At 39.5% G+C, this 20,516-nt stretch overlaps 1 protein-coding gene across 5 annotated transcripts in view; it reads right to left on the bottom strand.

Moving 5' to 3' along the window:
- Positions 1-20,516, bottom strand: part of kdm2ab (lysine (K)-specific demethylase 2Ab) — an 87,589-nt gene that overhangs the window by 28,575 nt on the left and 38,498 nt on the right. For 4 of the 5 annotated variants that reach the window (XM_064344034.1, XM_064344037.1, XM_064344033.1 and 1 more), the window contains 6 exons: positions 17,790-17,905; positions 16,881-17,007; positions 5,628-5,866; positions 3,011-3,088; positions 2,446-2,706; positions 2,216-2,341 (listed from right to left, as the gene is read on the bottom strand). In XM_064344034.1, the coding sequence (XP_064200104.1) occupies positions 2,216-2,341; positions 2,446-2,706; positions 3,011-3,088; positions 5,628-5,866; positions 16,881-17,007; positions 17,790-17,905 (947 nt within the window). Of the gene's footprint in view, positions 1-2,215; positions 2,342-2,445; positions 2,707-3,010; positions 3,089-5,627; positions 5,867-16,880; positions 17,008-17,789; positions 17,906-18,363; positions 19,431-20,516 lie in introns of those variants that run through there. The other variant, XM_064344036.1, reaches the window with a different exon arrangement.

Genomic DNA, 20,516 nt, shown 5'->3' with positions numbered 1-20,516 from the left:
CTCATCTCTGTCAAAAGTGAAAAGTTAACGTTTTCATTAGCTATCTAAGCTAACTTTAGCTGGGTGAATGCTGATATTAATCCAAATAATGGTGATAACTTTGCAGTCTTAATCTTAGTTTATTTGGGCAGGCCGCCCAAATAAATTAATTGTGTGGGAAACACTGCACATCTACACCTGCCTCCTGAAGAGTGTTTCTGATCTGTTGGACAGCTGTTTGGGGTTTTTTCTTTATTATGCAGGCATGTGATTGGCAAAGGACAAAAAAGCATGAAAATGTACAGAGCGCAGAGCATGGCACGGCACGGCACGGCAGCCCCCCCCTCCCACCGCACACACACACAAGCACAGTGACATTTCATACCTTTTCCAGAAATTTACTAGGGCCACAAGTTTGCTCCATAGTGCTGATCCAGAATCGGTCCTTAAATACAGGTAGGATCAAACTGGTGGCGGCTCTACTACAGCATATGGATGGTAAAGTATGAACCATGACAAGAACTTATTTGAAGAAAAAAAAAAACAAACTTCAAGGTTTAAATGTGCAACATGCAACTATTTATAAGTCAAAAGAAGGCTTCAATTTTTTATGCCTCTTTAGCCTTTGCAGCAAGCTTCATTACAGCCTGCACACGCCTCTTCTGGAACTTGCATCTGGCACTCACAGCTATGGTTCTAAACACTCCGCGCTATGATGGCATTATAAACAGATTGACGAGCGTTTTTATATTTTTGTGCATGGTAGGTTTGATCTAAATTCAGTTACACAATATAGCGCTTTTTTTCAAAGATAGTATTTCTTGATGTAATTGTGTCACCGAGTTAACGCGTCTACGCTTGCGGGTCAGGCACTTTCCACGGTAAGAAGAAATTTTAGGATAGCGCTTCCAACATTGCTTGTGTCGAAAGTGCTGCGATGGAAACAATGATAGATTTACCCAGGAGCCACATCCGTTCAAAATGTAAACAAGTAAGGCACTCTTCGCGGTCGGGAAAAATTTTATGATTTGTTATTTTAGCTAGCCTGGGCAGTTAAACACTGGTAAGCTATGGCTAGCTATATTTATCTAGCCATCTGATTAGCTACCGCGTGCACTTGGAAATAATAGCTAAATTGCACACAAACTATATTCAGATTACAAACAGGTAAATGGATAAACACCTACTTACCGGATTTGGGAGGGTATCTGTACGCTAAATTGGCTTGGATATCAATATCCTCAACACCAGCAATTCTCCGGCTCCAGTATTGAGCCCATCTTCAGTTTGTTTGACTATTTGTCTGACTATCCGCTTTGCGCAAGGCAGAAGACTAGAGCAGAGGCGGGAAGCGCGAGCGCAGAACGACACAGCTACTGTACGCAAGTGTGGAATTGGAAATGGAATATGTTGAGCTCGAGCTGAATGCAAACAAACATCCGTGTGGATACTTGGAAAGGAAAAAAAATCTTCACGCACTTCAGCCTATAGATGCCCTCAAATCCTCTCTATTTCACTCGGGCAGCTCATACACTACCCCTCCCCCACAAAAAAATATTTTTTTTACGGATCTGCATGATTCACGTGGGTCACATTTTCAGGTCGGAAATTCCAGCAAAATCACATCCCTGATTATGGTAAGAATTCTTCAGTCATTAACTATAGAGGTCATCATTGGCTTACCAGGCTCTTTGGAATTACCAAGCTCATCAGTGTTCTCTATCTTCTTAATGATGTTCCAAACAGTTGATTTCAAGCCTAAGTTTTGGCACATGTCTCCAACTGTTTTTTTTCTTTCTTATTTCTCAGTCTAATAATGGCTTCCTTGACTTTTTTTTGGGACAACTTTGGTCCTCATGTTGATAAACACCAATAACAGACTCCAAGCCTAGAGCCAAGGCTATATACTGAAAGCTCTCTTATACCTGCATTAAGGAAGCAACTGAACAAATCGGACTAATCAGAAAGACCAATGATGCCATTGTCCAAAACATTATGATGCCCTGAAATTGTGGGACTATTTATAAAAATTGATGCATACAAATACCCTTAAATGAAAGCTGAGAATGTGCAATTTAAACAATTGTTTTATTACAAATCTAAAATTGCAGAGTACAGAGCCAAATGAAAACAAGACGTCTTGTTCCAAACATTATGGAGCCCACTGTACGTACAGGTGTGCAGGTGTTAGTATATAAACAGGTGTGTAGGTGTTAGTATATGTACAGGTGTTTACCTTTAGGCAGTCAGGGTGAGTGATCTGGGCGCAGTTGGAACACTCCATCAGGGTAAGGGGAGTTTCATCAGCATCCTGATTCCCCTCACCACAAACAGCACACACTGCTGAGAGAGGTAGCCCCGGCTGCATGCGCACACACACAGAAGTCATGTACCACCACAGTATATTTAACCTTTAACTGTGCCATTCCTCACTGTACACACACACACAACCCTGCAGGTACTCACAGCGAGGCACTGTCTCAGTACACAGGTCTGTTTGAGCCGGCCTGGCCCACCGAACTTCTTCATATCGCGGCAGTAGTTGCAGTCGCCACACTCAGTGCGCAAACAGGCCTCGCAGCGCTTACAGCGCACCCTTCTCCTTCGCAGAGCCGAAATGGAGGACGGGGGTTTGACAGGACGTCGGGAGGGCTGGGGATGGGGCAGGCTGGACAGCCTGGGCCGCTGCAGCAGGAGGGGTGGTGGTAGGGGTTGGTACCATGAGGGCTAGGGGCAGGGTGGGGTGAGAAAGAAAGGAGTCTCATTTAAAGTAAAATATTAGAAATGAAAACCTCTTCAGAGTAATGCAAAGTGTGGTGAAAAATTGGATGCCTACTAAAAAAGCACCTGTGAGTCAGTGTGTAAGAATGCAAGTGTGCAGGGTATGCACGTGCCTGAGTGTGTAAATCTGTTGAGTGTGTTAGCATGTAGGTATGTTTAGTGTATTGGGTGTCCGCAAATGTCTAAGCATTTAAGAACATTGAATGTATGAGTGTGCAAGTGTGCAAGCACGTGGGGTAGGTAGACTCACCCTTTTTGGCCACCTGACTATGGGTATCCCAGTGTAGGCCAGTTTGGGGTCGTCAGTGGCATGTTCCAGCAACAGGGTCTGAGCAGATCACACAGTCAGCCCATTTACAAGTGGTGATAGCTTATAGAGGCAAATAAACTGGGGGGGGGGTGTGGATTTCATATCCACACTGATAACTTTGGTTTAATGACCATAAAGGCCTTTATGCCAGTCAGAAGGGTCAGGGCATTGCAGTTGTATGAGCTCTAGCACATGGTTCTGTTAGCCATTGGGTGTGGTTAAAGGGGTGGGCGATATGACGATATTAGATCGTGAACGATTAAAATGTCTCCACGATCTGCCTTTCCAGAGAGATCAGGAGTATCAGGCTACAGTTAAACTGCACATTCTATCAGTTGCACTGACAACGCTCATCCAACGTTTTCTCAGCCAAACCTAAAATTACACTAGTCCCTGTTGCGCCTCCCCTAACAGACACACCAATAAACCAATAATAGCAAACAGTATGTAGCGCCTTGGATTTATTTTCCTCTCCCTTTTTTATTTGACAACATAGTGGCATGGCTGACACCACGGAGGAGTTGGTCCCTAAAACAAATTTGACGTCTGTGATATGGAACTAGTTTGGGCGCAAAACACCGTTATTTGCAAAGTTTGCATAGAAAATGTTCACGCAAAACTTTCCTTTAAACTAATCATTGATCTCAACCTGTTTTCATTAATTTTCCTTTATTATCAAGTGTGCCAACGATCGGACTAATCAAATGGCAAGTAGCCTAACACACAGCGTCTTCACACTGTGTTAGGAGGATAAAATCATAAATTAAATTTTTCTGTTAAAAATCCATTTTAAACACCAAGTAGTCTACACTTAACAAACAAGATCTGTTATCTACCGTGTTAGCTTTCAGAATAACCAGCAAAAACAAAACCTGCACTTCAAGATTCAATTCAAATCTACGCATTGCACACATTTGCCATGAATACGAATGCGGAGAAAGAAGTGCATGTATCCGAAAATAATGTTGATTAAAAATGTTCACAATTTTGTACTGCAAATGAAAATAAATGTAGGCTATATATGATAGTATTGAGTAGCCTATTTTACAGATTAATTGTATTGATACTAAAGGAAAATTAGGGGAAGTTTCCGCCACTGCTTAGTGATTAAAACAGATTTTTCCTAATCGCATTTATCATTTAATCTCCCTAACACAATGCGAGGAAGCTGTGTGTCCCTTTCCAATTGATTAGTCAGATCGTTTGCATGCTTGTTAATCACTGAAAATTAATTAAAACAGTTTGAGATCAATGATTGGTTTAAAAGAAAGTTTTGCACCCCACCAATTTTCTGCAACACGACAAACCTTTTTAATCATCTCAAGAGAAAGCATTGTTGAATGTTAATACTTTACAGAATTGCACTTTATTAAAATCTGGTACTTTGGCCCAAATGGTCTCTTATTCTTTTTCTTTTAGGTTTCGTTTCCTTGAAGGGCAATATTTTCTTAAATAGGGATATTAGTTTGATTGCACTGTTCATTAACTTAAATACCAACATGAAAAAGAATTGTGATCGTGATCATGCCTGAAAAACATTGTGATATGATATTTTTGTCATATCGCCCACCCCTAGTTATCATTGTTAATGGTAGCATATGGTAGTTGCAGTGTTAGCCCTAGCATGCAGTAGTGCCTGCATTAGCCCTAGTGCTCAGCTACATTTGTGCCTGTGTTAGCCCTAGCATGCAGTAGTGCCTGCATTAGCCCTAGTGCTCAGCTACATTTGTGCCTGTGTTAGCCCTAGCATGCAGTAGTGCCTGCATTAGCCCTAGTGCTCAGCTACATTTGTGCCTGTGTTAGCCCTAGCATGCAGTCGTGTCTTTGCCCGAGTTAAGTAGGCAGTATACTCCAAACAACGGATAACTGTGATAACTTTTTGAAAAAAAAAAAACCACCGGCTAACATATCGCTGAACATCGTTGTCAGTATACTCTATAAAAACTATTCTTTGTTTTACATCACTCCATGTCGCTAGGTGTGCAAACTTGTCACACAGATTGTTCCACATTGCTTTTCACAATTCAGGATCATTGACATCCAACTTCTTGGAAATTTGGGCTATTTCAAGTTTCAGAACATTTTGTCATCTTTAAAACGTCTGCGAGATTCATCAAAAAGATGACATTATCTTTGCACGAGTTCAGCAACTCTTCGTTCAAAAGTATCCATTTCGAAAGTATTCCAGTCATAGTCCAAGACTATGCTACAACAGGACAGTACAGTGATGAGAAGAACTCAACTGTGATGCAAACAACCACGTGATATTTAGATGGACCAATTGCAAACTGGGGGAAGTCTGTGAACTGGTGGGCTTTTAGCTAACTGCTTGTGAACAGTTCGTGCTGGGGTCTTGCACACACCACACCGAACAAACACAAAAGACTGTCTTTTTGTTCATTTCTTGTTCAAAATGTACTTTCATTTTGATTATGCTGGCGTCTTTATCCCTAGAGCACAGTCGTCTCTATGCTTGCGTTTTCCCAAGAGCGCTGTTGTGTCTGAGCCTTTGTTAGAAATAGCATGTTAGCCCTACTCAAGGTCATGCGGTGGTTACCCTTATGTCGTGCAGCAGGGCAGGAGCATTATGGATTCCAGCTGGAACACACTTCTTGTGGGAGGGGAGTGACTCCAGCTTCCCCAACAGATTCCACAGCCCCTCCAGTTCAAATGGCGTCAGATTAACTTTCACCCCCGGCTTAGAGGGGGTAGGGGTGAGTTTCTCCTCCTCCTCCGATGATGACAACAATGAATCTTCCTTCACACACTGATTAAGAACATCTTCTCTCTTTAGTCCTGAGAGAGAGAGTGAGCGAGCAAGAGAGAGGCCGAGAGAGAGAGAGAGAGGGGGGGGGGGGTGTTTCTCAATACCAAGAATGCAAAGAACGGACTTGTGTTCTTGGGGAGAACGTTCTTGCTAGTTGTTCTTGGAAGAATGAACTCACAAGCTCACCAAGGACAGAGAACGCTACGTATGTATTTGAGATACCATGCGTGCTTGTGACGTATGGTTACGCTCAGGGTTTAAATTGGGATTTGGGAGGTGGGCGAAAAAAGGTACAAACCAATGAATGTCTCAGCTCAAAATAGTTGTATCTTTAATGTATTGTGCACATAATTGTAATTAAGGAAAACAATGTTTTAAAAGGAATGTATACTATTGATGCAAGCTTTTACATAATATATTTTAAGTTTATTGAGTGTCATTAATGCTGAGAATTTTTTTTACCCACGAAAATAATCGGTCATCCTCTTGTCCTCACTTTCTTCCTCCTTTATCCATCTTTCTTAAACTGGTGAGGCGCAAAACTTTCCTTTAAACTAATCATTGATCTCAAACTGTTCTAATTATTTTTCAGTGATTAACAAGCATGCAAACATCTGACTAATCGATTGGAAAGAGACACCGCTTATTTGCATTGTTTTAGGGAGATTAAATGATAAACGCGATTTAGAAAAATCCGTTTTAATCACTAAGCAGTGGCGGAATCTTTCCCTGATTTTCCTTGAGTATACAATTAATCCACAAAATAGGCTACTCAATACTATCATATATAGCCAGCTCTCCCCAAATAGGCAGTTTTAGCGAGTAGCCTAGGCCTTATAGTCTACATTTATTTTCATTTGCAGTACGAAATTGTGCACATTTTTAATCAACATTGTTTGCGGATACATGCACTTCTTTCTCCGCACTTGTAGGCCTATTCATGTCAAATATCTGCAAGGCGTAGACTGTAAACAATATTGAAGTGCAGGTCTTGTTTTTACTGGGTTATTCTGAAAGATAACACGATAGATAACAGACTGGTGTGTCTTGTTTGTTAAGTGTAGAATACTTGGTGATTAAAACAGATTTTTAATGGATAAATTGAATTCATTATTTAATCCCCCTTAACACGGTATGAAGACGCTGCATTTTAGGCTACTTGCCATTTTATTAATCCGATCGTTGACACACTTGATTATAAAAGAAAATTACTAATGAAAACAGGTTGAGATCAATGATTAGTTTAAAAGAAAGTCTTGCGCCCCACCGATTTACAGCTCACCAGTCGCCGCTGAATAAAACGTTATGTATGTGGGAAATATTCAATCCTAGTTTAGCTGTTGACCAGCAACCTGCTGATTTTGCTCAAGCAATCAAAGTTGCCGTTAATAATAGCCGGCGTTCGTGGGGGCTGTTTATTCATCTCTCTTTAAAATGTTGCATAGATGAAATTACATGTTAATGAAATTACCTACCGCGTCCGCTTCCAAACAATCAAGACAATCAACAATATTTTTCTTTCTGTGCCTGGATATATAAACGACTGTTCTTTCTGAGTTTTTTTTCTTCGGATTTTTGATTGGTTGAGCAAGTAACTGGCTAGAGGGAACACATGGACTGGAGCCTACGAAAAATGGACTGGATTGTCATAGTTATTTGTAAAACTGCCGAAAATTAACTCAAAATTAATTATTTATTTACCAAAGGTTCACCTTACTGTCCACCCACGTCCACCCCCAATTTAACCCCTGGTTACGCTACCTGACAGTCACTCATTTTCGTTTGTGGAAGATTTTAGTCACATTTATTAGTGAAATGAAAACTAAAAAAGTTTAATTCGACTTGGCTAACACGTAATAGGCTACTATCCTCTGGCTATACATTGGTCTCTAAGGTAACAGATTAAACTCTGAATTAGAGCCAAATTAAATGTTTTTAGTTATATATGGTTAAAATGAGCTGAAATTCAGTTATTATAACATATATTTCTCGCATCATTTTCATTCTTAGAAGGATTTTTGTAACATTTATTAGTGAGATGAGAAAACAAAAAAAAAATTGTTACCGTTCAGTGGTCTCGTCTGCCATTGCGCAATGAATGCTGGGATATTTGTGTGGTCAAGTTCATACAAGTTACCAACCGATGCATCCTCGGTAAAATGGGCGTGTCAAGAACACTTCCGGGAATTTTAACTGTTCTTGGCAAAATGCGAACTTGTGTATTTGGACAGTACTTGGGCCGCTAAAGATGACGTTTCTCAAGGACACAAGTACAGACAAGAACGCATATTGAGAAACAGCCAGAGAGAGAGAGAAGGCAGGGGAAGTTGGATTTGTCTAATTACATTACATTACAGGCATTTGGCAGACTCTTATCCAGAGCGACGTACAACAAAGTGTATAACCATAACTGGGAACAAGTGTGTCGAAAGCCCTAGAGAAAAGTACCGTTCCAAGCGCAGGGAACAACCGCATAGTTTAACTTGGAATTAGATATGATAATTAGATATGATAAGGGTCACCAGTTTGCCTCCACCATGTGAACAGCAGGGATTTAATTTATTATAGCCAAATTAGACGCATTCTCTTAAATTATTGGTTTTATCGGTCACTAATTAAAGGTGCACTGCTGTAACACCTACACTGTTGTAAAGCTTAAGACTCCTCACAGTTTGACAGAGAGAAAAAACCCTGTATCGGTCGGTAAAACCACTACAGATTAGGGCTGTCAAACAATGGTTCAATTTTCAAATACTATTCAAATTGTTAAAAAAAGACATTTGACTTGAAAATTAATATTCAAATGTGAAATTTAAAAAATGCAGCGTCTTTATTACAGCAGTTTCCTTTTCACCCTGTGTTGCGTTAAACGAAAAAAAAAATGTTGCATTTTAGTACCTCCTTTGTTGAAAATGAAAGTCAGGGCACTTCCACTTCATTCTTGGCACTATTACAACACGTCTTCCACTGCTGGGAATATAATATCTCATAAAAAACACATTTTCAACATACAAAAATGCGAAGTTACTCACACATACAAAGCACTGTTTATAACTCATTCATTCAAGCTGGCAAAATCTATGCCTGCCATTAAAAGTATTGGTATGACACCCAGTTACTGTACTACAAACAATATAGGCTATCTTGCCTCACCGACATTAAATAAGCTGTATTCCAAAGCAATGCTACCCAATGTTTCCTCAATTGTTTCAAGTCAGTTGGCCCTGTGTGTATAAGCATACAGTACATGGAAAGGCCAAACATATGTGTGGATGGTTTTTTAAGAGTCAAGATTGATTGAATAGGCATCATTATGTCCAATTTGTATTGGTATGTATGTATTTAGCTGCCCAGCCTTTCTGTTGCGTGAATGATTGTATGTTTCTTGGTATAAATGTGTTCGTAATTGTGAATGTAACATGCTGCAGGGGCAATGTCCCCATGGGGATAAAGAAGTATTGTATGTATGTATGTACATTACAATATGTATTTTACATGCAGTATTTATTGTAAGTAGCAAATATACAAGAACTTGTACATTTAGTAAAATGAAGTTGACAAGGAAGTATAAATATATGTTTTCTGGACGAATATGTATCCTGTAGGCATTCACCAGCAGCTTTAGTACATTAATTTAAATGTGTTGCATGAGGCAATTAGAGGTATTTGACACTTTGTCAAAGTGTTGAATGTCAATGTCATTCAAACACAAAGTTTGAATGACATTGCAAAATGGTGAGATTGAAAAACACAGGGCCAACTGACTTGAAACAACTGAGGAAACATTGGGTAGCACTGCATTGGAATACAGCTTATTTAATTTCCGTGAGGCAAGATAGTCTATATTGTTTGTAGTACAGTAAATTGGCGTCATTTTGATATCAATACTTTTAATGGCAGGCGTAGATTTTGCCAGTTATAAACAGTGCTTTGTATGTGTGAGTAACTTGGTATTTTTGTATGTTGAAAATGTGTTTTTTATGAGATGATATTTCTTTTTGCAATGTCTTTGTTATGAGAAAGTGAGAAATGCGAAGTGACCTGTTAAGAAACCACCGTGGATTATGGCTATCCTTGTGTGAATTTGTACAGTCTGATGAGCATGTACCGTTTAGCACTTTCGCTTTGCTATATATGTAAAACAGTGGCTGTGGTGCGGTGCGGAGGCGTAAGTATAAACGCATCAGAAACGCAGCTGAAATATGCCCAGTGTATGTACTCACGGATTTGACGGCCATCCAACAAGCCTTGATTGACAAAATTATCAGCAAGCTCGTAGAATTAGAGCTCCCTAGGTTGCAGCTTGTGTACCCTTCTGTCCTGCTCTGTTTTCTGTTATTTCGAGGAGATGCACTTTTAGTGTTTGTAAGGTTTATAAGGCATTTTGATACGCTTATGTGTGGGTAGGAGTCCTCTTCGCTGTTTTGTTTAGGTAGACCAGTGACCTTACGTGAGAATTGGAAGTAGTAGAACCGGAACACTTGATAGTGGATAACAGGAGCAGACGCATATGTCCCAGAAATCTTTGCATATTATAAAATAACAATAGTACGAGAGAAATGAGGACAAATGATGAAACTGAGTAGTTAAAACAATATTTTTTTTAGCAGAATGGGCATGTAGGTGAAGTTTGACAAGATCACAGACTATAGTGAAAAGTAAATGAAGTGACCATGAGCGAGATGAGTCTCCTTATTGAACGGTATATATAACAGTATAAGGAGTCACTCGTTTAAGTAGTGGGTGAAGTAAGGTGTGATACTGCGTAGGAAATCTATTGCAGTTATAATTATGACTGAGTCATGATTTTAATTTTTGTAATGTTTTAATGTTTCAGAACGTACATACGTAGTAATTGTTTGTATGAGGGTAGATAGAGAACTGGGCGAGGTAACATGAATGCAGAAATGTGGCGTTTGCTGATAAGAATGTTTACAGTAGCCAAGTGAAGAAATATAGTTAGTAGAAATGGCAGTGGTCAGCTGGTGTAACTTGTCTGTCCGTATGTTTTAAAGAAGAACACAGGCCAGTAAGCACAGCTGAGCTCCGACTTGAATCCATATGGCCTGGTGATATTGTAGCTGGTTAAGTGAACATGCAGATGGTATGTCATAATGCACTGTGTACATTCGGTGAACGCTGGGTAGATGTGGTGCAAAAGCAGTAATTGAGAAGTAATAGACAATTATTAGTGAGGAAAAAAGCAGGTTAAACTTGCTCCAGGCGGGGCTTGAACCTGGGACCTTATGATCCATAGACCGTGACATTGACCACACAGTCATGAACAGGCTAGCTGTTGTGAGTGAAAATGTTTTACAGTAAAAAGATACGTCTATTTTGCGTGTGTATGTGAGATTTTGATTGGCTCGTCTAGGTGAAGGATTGGCTGGTGTCGGTAAAATGTCCAATTGGGAGACATTTTGTTTGTGAGTTTGGAGCATTTCTGGCAGGAAAAAGAAGGAGAAAATGCTAAATCCCCTTAGTTTGAGGCTTTATTGTGTGGACATGTGAAGTTGTTAATTAATTATGTCTGCTGAAACGGAGTCAGAATGTACCGAAATGAATGTTTTTAAGGGCTGAGTATCTGTGGCTGTTGCAATTGTTTCTGTGGGGAACCCTGAGAAGCGCCAAACTCTTAGTGCTGTAAAGGTATGGGGCATGCCGCCCCACCAAGGCGTAACTTAGCGGGATGGCATACCTGCCACCCCAAAATAAAGTGGATATTGAATTAAGTAAATAAAAAGGAGATTGGCACTGGCCTCTTCGCAAATAGACCATCTGGTGTTCTCAGCAAATAATCTGCAGGCATGAAATTGGCATAAAATGTTTGACCAGTTAAATTAGTTTAACCATTTCTTTTTCCACGCTAACGTTTTGGAAGGATAATGTTAGAACTGCTGATCTTACATCCCGCTCCAAAAGGTCCCAGAAAGTATACGTTTCATTTGAAAATGAACATTTCTATGTACATAAATAGAATTTCACAAGCAAAAAACACCATTTAACTGAAATACAGGGCTTAGTCAAAAAAGAGAGAATGGGTAAATAAAGAATATTTGCTTTGTGGGGTTCCAGAGGGTACCAATGGAATTAGGTTCTGGAAGTGGAATATGGCTGGGAAAAAAGATATACACAATATTCCAATTTGGAGAGGTTAGGTGCCATTTGGAGAGGTTTTGGGGACACTTGTGTCCACCTTTGGGAAAACAAATGTCAAATTATACTGCTTTGTTCAACCCACTCCAAAGTATTATTCTGGTGTTGTATACATCCTGGAGTATGATTGGAAAAAGAAATCTGGTTTCATCCAGTATCAGAAGTACATATAATCACTGCATAATTAAGAAAATACAAATCAAATTTTATTTTTCAGAATAAATCTGTCCTATATGTTTACAAAGTGAGACTCCCATAAGATCAAGGGATTTGGTCATTTGGGTACAAATGTGCTCTTTATTTCAAGCTTTGAACCACGTCTGTACTGTATATAAGATTGGAGATAATAGGGTGCTTCTGAGACAATGGGGGTATTCTTACAAAAAAAGCCCTGGGTTTTAAGTGGGGTTTTGGGGCTAAACTTGTATGTCAATGGTTATCCTCCTGAGTTCCCGTGGCACTCCACAGTCAAGTGACTAATCATACAAATGAGTTTCTCATTGAGACATTTATAAAAACAATTAGTTCATGTAATATGGGGAGAGTCAGGAAGGAAAGTGAACATGGATGTAAGTTTAACTCCTTGCAGATGCCAAATCTAGACTGTCCTCACCCATTTAGGCTCCTGATGTGAGGATCAGAGACCTGAAAAATGGCTTAGATGACGCAAGACATGTACCACTTATAATACTAGATTATATACAAAATGTAGGTAGACATGAAGTGCCACAAATGCAATTATCTTGGCAAAAATGAAGTTGTTATCCTTCAGTTTGAAATGAAATACTGAGAGATCACGTACATATATATATATAACACGTAAAACTATATACATCCAGGATCAAGACCACAAGTAGGCAAAATCTGAGGGTGATATGCAGAACTACTAAATATCTATGAGGCAAAAACCAAGCAGTGTACCCTGGTGGCCCTTAGTGTCTCCAAATCAATATAAAATTTCTAAATTGTGCACTGCTGTAAATCATAACGTAATCATATATTGCACTACATATCAACTGTTTTCACTCATGAAACTCACTTTTGCATCATTTTCAAATGGGAATAACTTTTCATCAGTATAGAAGTCTAAAATATCTAGGGGTCTCAAAAAATGAATAAAATGCTTTTTCTTTTATAAACTTAGAGTATATAATATGTAGAGACAGTGACGCCAATAGAAACCTATGGGGAGCACATAAGAACCAGGAAGTACAATTTTTTCCACTCAACAGACATTCTTAGTTGTGTTCTTGGTCACAAACTTAATCGCGTGTAGGTTAGGATAGTGCAGACATAGTCTAATATAAATAATAAATAAAAAATTCATATCTTTGTCTGTGTGGTAGGAAAAAATTATTTTACCTCGAAAAACTAATAAGTGATTTTTCTTCCTAATATAATGCACAGAGTTAACATCAATATTTGAATGGAAGTATTTTATTTTTGCTGTCAAAATGAATGGACCCCAATGGGGAAACTTGCTTTTTGAGCAAAAGTCATAGATATCAGCAGGGGGCAACATTATAAAGCATATAAATTTGCACTGTATGACGGTTTAAGATGAAAAACTGATGTCACATAATGAAAAATAAAAAATAATGCAGAAACACTGAAATACTGTGGAACACATACCTAAAAATGTAATCAGTCTGTTTTCCTGTATTCTACAGAATGTAATCTTTTATTGCATGGGGATGGGATGACATTTTCCAAATGTTACTCCAAGGAAAGTTTTATGTTTATCGAGCACATAACACACAGTAAATATTCCATGATTTAAGTGACATGGAAATACTAATACCAGACATTACGTACAGTAAGAGTACAATAAAATAATATTCCACCAATAGAAAAATGTTGGCGATGTTCTAGCTTCACTGTAAACTGGTGCTTAAAACATATGATTGAGCCACCATGAACGCTTACGCAACAGTATGTGAAATGTCCGCATTGGAGAATAGCGCAAACCCGCTGAAAGACACTCAATTTCATTGTGAGTAGTATAAATTCTAACAAAGCAGGCCACTACAAACCACTATGTTATGTCACGACCTGGTCTTGGGTCAGACCGTAATGGGGTGAATGATAAGGGGATTGGGTAAGGGAAACATACTGCAAACCAACCAGTACCTCCGGTCCCTTTCTGCCTATCCAAATCTAACTGGAAACTGGCTAGTCTTCGAAGGGCACTGGGCACGGGGCGGCTTTGAATGCTGAACTTTGGACAGTCAACGGATAGTCTGAAACCAAACGTCTGAATTGCGTACCCCCAACGGAGTGTTAAATCTATCTGAGTTAAATCTGAGTGTTAAAACCCAGAGTGCCTTCAAAAATAATAAAAATAACAAAGCAAAATAACAAACTTGAGTCCCGAAGGAAGGATCTGTAGTCCAGCTGGGAACACACTAACTAACCGGAGCAGGGGGCAAAACGTGAGTCAAGGTCGAGAACAAGTGAATGGTCAAACACGAAATCCAGTCAGCAAAAAAAGCAGTGCGCTAGGCGAGAATCAGAACTGAATACAAGAGTGAATGGCCAAAAACACAAAATCACAGGACAAACAAACTAGAAATGCTAAGGAAAGAATCAGAGTCAAAGGGTCAAACATGAGATCTAATCAGCAAACAAACCAGAAGGGCTAGACGGGAATCGGAATCAAACAAAGATAGGGTCAAATGTGAAAAGTCAAACAAAGCAATCACTATACACAACACACCAAACACAAGTTCAAAGAGCTAGTCTAAGTGAAAAACGACAACTTTTCCAAGCGAAGTAACCAGAGACAGAAACGGCCAATCAGATGATGAAGTGGAAAGACAAAACACACGTGCAGAGACAAATGTAAACACAAACTTACGACAGGTGTCATAGCAGTTAGCACTAACAGTTCACAGGGCATGCTAACAATGACCCTATACTAACAGCTAAACCTATTAGTTAGCCCTCAAATTCCTAAAAAACCAATGCCCAATATTGAGCATTATTAACAAAGGCGAACAGTTGTTTCTTATGGCCAATGCAAATATAACAAAATACAAAAATATTTGAAATATTAAAAGCAGTAATACCTACATCTTTGCCATGTTCATATGTATCCTGGCTAGACTTCATGCTTCCTCCTCCTGTTCTGACCCATTCCCCGAGAGAATTTGGTTTAGACATGCTGATGAGTTGGCAAAATTGGTAAAATCTTCCAAAAACCGAAGGAAAAAAAAAAAATTACACCGCAATGAGTGCTCATATATTACTGTGAAGTCACGATTAACTGTGCAACGCAATTCTGTAGCAACCATTATTGCCATTTGCGCGGGGCTATCAATCCTAGTTATAAACTCAGAATGAAGCATGCCATACACTATGGGAAAGCTTACACTGTGCTCCACTGGACAAAACACTTATCAATCAGAACGAACTGAAACGAGTTACACCAGGCTAAATAACAAGCTGTGTTTTGCACGTGGCTGTAATAAATACAATTTCTGTGTGTGTTTATTTTCCAAAACAAACTGTTCAAGACAATAAATAACCAGTGAATCTTGAAAGGGACATCTTTACTCAACCAATGGTGAGATTGTATATTTACTTTATATTTAGTCTCTGATATTGATAATAGAATGACGTTGTATAATTCCAGAAAAAGTCCTCTAGTTTATTTCCCTATTCAATGCTTTTATTCACCGCTTAACTGGCATACCTTGGCGATTGTTGTTTTACCTGGTTGTTATGGTGGAATATAAATTTTTTATAGTGAAAGAATATTTTATGAACTCCCAGATAGACACTATTGTCTAGCATGTCATGCATGGGGGGTGAAACTGCAAATGAGACCACAGGGAGGTAGCCATTGTTAAATTGACAACATGAGAATGCTGCATTAAGAAACACCATATTTGGCATAGTTGTTGCATATCGTATACCAATAAAGCTAGAATACAGTTTGTTGTTTCCACTCATAGTTTGGTTGCAGGAGCACAGAATGTCTGAGTTGAGCAATCTCAGGAAGCCTGCATCCTGGCCACTAGGTGGCATCCACGAATGGGTTAAAAAAGAAAAGCATGTCTTTGAGCCAGTGGTCTTCACTCCTGGTCATGGAGACCTGCAGGGCCTGTTGGCTTTCGTTGTTACGCAGCACTTGAGTGGCACAGCAATTGATTAAACAGTTAACTCAGGTCACCTGGCTTCTTGGGTCTGAATTGGCCAATGATCTTAAGGTAAAAACAAAAATCAACACTCTGTGGCTCTCCAGGACCAGGATTTAGCGCTACTGCAGTAAAAAAAAATGTACTGTATAAATCAAGAATGCACAATCTTATCCAAAAAACAACCGCTGTGTGTGCAGGTTTTTGTTTTAGCCCAGCACTAAGGCATCAGATTCTACTTAAAGTCTTGATTTAACTTTTGACTTAACTTTTTCAAGTTAAATGTTATGGAACTACTCACATTTTTAATTTGGGCATTTCCCACTGCTAACAAAAACTGACATTCTCCTGTACAACCTGTAAAAATACTGCAGCATGTCCATGGTATTAAGCAATCAAACTGGATTTTACACACGAGTGTTGTTTGTAAACATCACTGTCAATCATCGTCTGTGATTAATTATTTGCAATTACTTTATAAACTTACATTACTTGAGGTGGTGCAACTGGGATAATTATTTGAAAAGGAGCTTTGCAAAGAGGCAATCGTTAACTCTAGCTGGCAGAGGACTGAAGTACCATGCAAGAAAACAAGGGGAGACAAACTGGTCGTGCTAGTTATGATGTCTGACAGTTAGGGCAATACTCAGTACAGACACTAACAGCTAAAAGAGGAGACAGTGAGGGAATGGGACAGGAGGGGAGAGATGGAGAGAGGAGAAAAGGCAAAGAAGAGAGCGGTTCTCACCTACGCCAAGTGAGTGTTTCTGGAACTCGGGTGTGAGGTGTGAGGTGTTGGTCAGGCAGTACAGGTACCTCTCCAGCACATACCAACACATCTCATAGTAGAAGGGGTAGCGAAACTTAGCCGGGACCTGAGGTGGGGGGGAGGAGGCAAGAGAGGGGTGAGAAAGCCCTCTACTGTCTACCCCAGAAATTGTGCGCTCGAAAAAGGGCTGTACATTCTTTCTTTTTCTCTCTCTCTCACACACAAGTGAACAAAAGCAGGCACACGCGCAAACACACACATGCAGGCACATGCATATGGAAGGCCAAACAAGCCAAAAACACGCATAACTGACATCAGGAGTCACGTGATGTTTGTGTATTGGTAACAGGCTTGAATAATTGTCAACGTGCAAAACATTATAAATCTACGCGTTAACAACGCAATAACACGTTGACAATACGTCAACAACTTGTGATTCCAGTTGTTAATTTCGCGTGGTTTTCAGCTATCTGGACAGTTGCCCATTTTGAATGTTTGAGCGTCATAATTTCATATTGGTTGCTGAGCACTTCGGTAAAACTATTTCTGTAAGTCCAGGGGTGGCCTGCCGCTATTGAACAAGCTAAGGATACTCACATTATAACAAATAATGACACAGTCAAAATGGGCAAGTGGCCAGATAGCTCAAAAACTCAAAAACAAAATTGATATCTGAAATCCCGCATTGTCCATGCGTTGAATTTTAATGTGTTGTCTGCGCTGCACTGACAACGCACAAACAACACGTAGATGACTTTGTCAACGCACAAACAACATGCTATTCCAGACGTCAATTTCCCTTCGTGTTTTTGACTCGTTTGGCCTTCCATACATGCACTAACACACACGAACACATACATGCACAGAAACACACACACACACACACACCCGTGTTCGGTCCTCAATGTTGTTGATGTGAAGCTGCATGGGGATGTTGAAGCTGTGAAGAAAGTTCCCCCCAAACACCAGCGTATCGACGGGCGTGTACACAGCATGGATCCACCCTGGGGAGGGAAACAGAAAGGCATAAGTCCTATCCAGATGGGATTAGTTTTACTAGGGGAGATCAGGTAATGTAATTTTTACCAGCAAAATAATAATTTCAGCCGAAAATGTAAAAGCTCTGAGGTATTACCTTCTGTATCAGCTTGTCAGTATTTGGTGCAAATATTTTGGTGCGATACATTTTTACAATAGTTCCCATTTCCAGCTAAGTATATTTCACAAATATTTTTCACCGAATACTTTAGTATTTAGAGGCTTTTAAAAATACATTAAAATACAAATACAATTTTAAAACATTTTGAAATATTTCTGTGATAGACAACAGAAATGACTGAGACAGAAACAATGGGCCTCATTCACTAATATGTGCGTAGAAATGTTCTTTGTGCGCAGAAACCTGGCAGCAAAATTACCGCCAGATTCAAGACACTTGTGGACCAGGCACTTTTGTTCTTACCCACGTGCGTATGTTGGTGAATCTGGATCATTCTTAATTGATAGGCGCGTGCCCGCAATTTTTCTATTTGCATAATGCAACGCCCGATTTCTCCATATAAGGACGGTCCTGTTGCAGGCTCAGAGCATGGCTGAGAGATAGAGAAGTGAAGAGAAAAGTTGAACCATAGCCCCTAATGGTAAAAAAAAGAAAAGAAAAGTGATTGAAGTTGAAGCCAGAAAAGGCATTCTTTTTCAAAGCGTTTCCACTGAAGTGACTGGTGCGAGGAAAAATGAGGCTTTGGCTACAATAACTGAGGCAGTGAATTGCCTGAGGGACGCAGTAAAAAACAAATCAGCTCATCTTTTTTTCCAGAATATTCAAAACAGCATATGCACAGTTTACCGACCATACGAACATATTACAACTGGGGTAAACGCTGCTTCTTACTTCAGATGAATACAGGTTTCCGTGAATAAATTGCTTAAACACAAACGCTTCTAGTAATTCCTCTGTAAATGCCAAATTAAATCTCAGCTGGGTAGAACAGATTTCGGAGTTACTTCAGCGGTTCTTCGTGTTATCATTCAGCCCGCTAAGATTTTGAAGACTCGTCTCTACTTTAGACAGACAAGAGTAACTTCCATTTTTCCGGAATCCTTCACTCGGTTGCGCTAGAGGGGCATTGCTGCATTTTCCACGTATTCTACAGTTTCCCCTGCGATGTATCACCCCTTATCAGGCAAGCCATTCGTATTGCTTGGGAAAAGTCCCACGTCTGATTTGCAGTGGTGTAGGGTCTATCTGTGCAGGGTCCAGAAATCGATGAAGAGCGTGCTCATTGTACTCGCGTCTGAACGCGGTGATGGGAAATCTCGGCTAAGGTGCATTGCATTACTGCACTTAACTTGCTCCAGGAAGGAAAAAAAAAAGCATTAGCACTCTCTAGCTTTACACCGGCAATCCAGTATTGAGCTTTGTAGAATGCAAGTATTCCCAAAATTGCGCAACGACCGAATTATCGGACACTCAATTAAATTACTACACCTTCAAAGTACCCTATTGTTGGCTATGAGTGGGAGCAAGACAAAGTTTTACTATTAAGTATGATGTAATTATTATTATTCTTATACAGTTTATTATTATTACAAGTAATACTTAAGATATTTATTATTATTAATAATAATTTTCTTATTAAGTACATTATTAGGTATTATTAGTAAATATTATTTACAATTTCAAATATTGAATATTTACCCATTTTTACTATTTGTCAAAGATGAATTTACAATTTTTAAATAATTTTCGAAGACTTGGGGCCTTCATGATTTTTGCGTAGGCATGGTCTGAGGCAGCTCTAAATTTGTTTGCACAATAAGAACAAATTCAAGTAAGAACATACTGATGAATCCCATAATTGTGCCTAAAACGTGTGTACGCAGGGTTTAAGCACAGATTTGTGCGTACGCAACGTTAGTGAATGAGGCCCAATGTTCTTTGTACAGTGGCCATGAGTGGCCATCAATGTGATCTCAGCAAGTTATAACACCAAGGGCACTCCAGGGGAACTACCATGGGCTAGGGGTCGAATTTGGATTATGGGCAAGGGTAGCCTATGCTGGCAATTTTAAACAATCCATGCGCTGCCACTCACAGCCAGTAGCCTAAATTTCCGTACATGTGTTTGCATGGGGGGGATGGCAAACTCAGACTTCTTGATAAGCTACTTGTCAGTTTATTTGTACCAAAGCAATCTTTTTTAAATGAGTGGCCTTTTACTGTATTTCCTCTTTTTTTCTGTTGTCAGTGTTCAACAGCCATACGTACAGTTCCATCTTGGAACACTGATAAAACGGTAAGACACTGATAAAATGGAATTCAGCCGTGCATATTCACTACCAATTAACCCATTCGCGCACATGCCAAATCTGGCCAATCCTTGCCGATCCTTGCCAATTCAGGGGGCTTGCCAATTCAAGGCTTTATAAGTCCAGATGTGAGCCACAGAGACTTGAATAATGGCTTAAATGAAGACATTTGTACCATTTACAATACTTTATATTAGTTTATATTCATAATTTAGGAAGTAATAAAGTGCCGCAGATGCAATTGTCTAGCCAAAAAAACAAAAATGAATTTGCTCTTTTTTATTTAGCAATGAAATACTGAGAGAT

The sequence above is a fragment of the Anguilla rostrata genome, chromosome 7, assembly GCF_018555375.3.
Source record: "Anguilla rostrata isolate EN2019 chromosome 7, ASM1855537v3, whole genome shotgun sequence".
NCBI lineage: Eukaryota > Metazoa > Chordata > Actinopteri > Anguilliformes > Anguillidae > Anguilla > Anguilla rostrata.
Note: the sequence above shows the minus strand (reverse complement) of the source record. Positions and strands in the feature narration are given on the sequence as shown.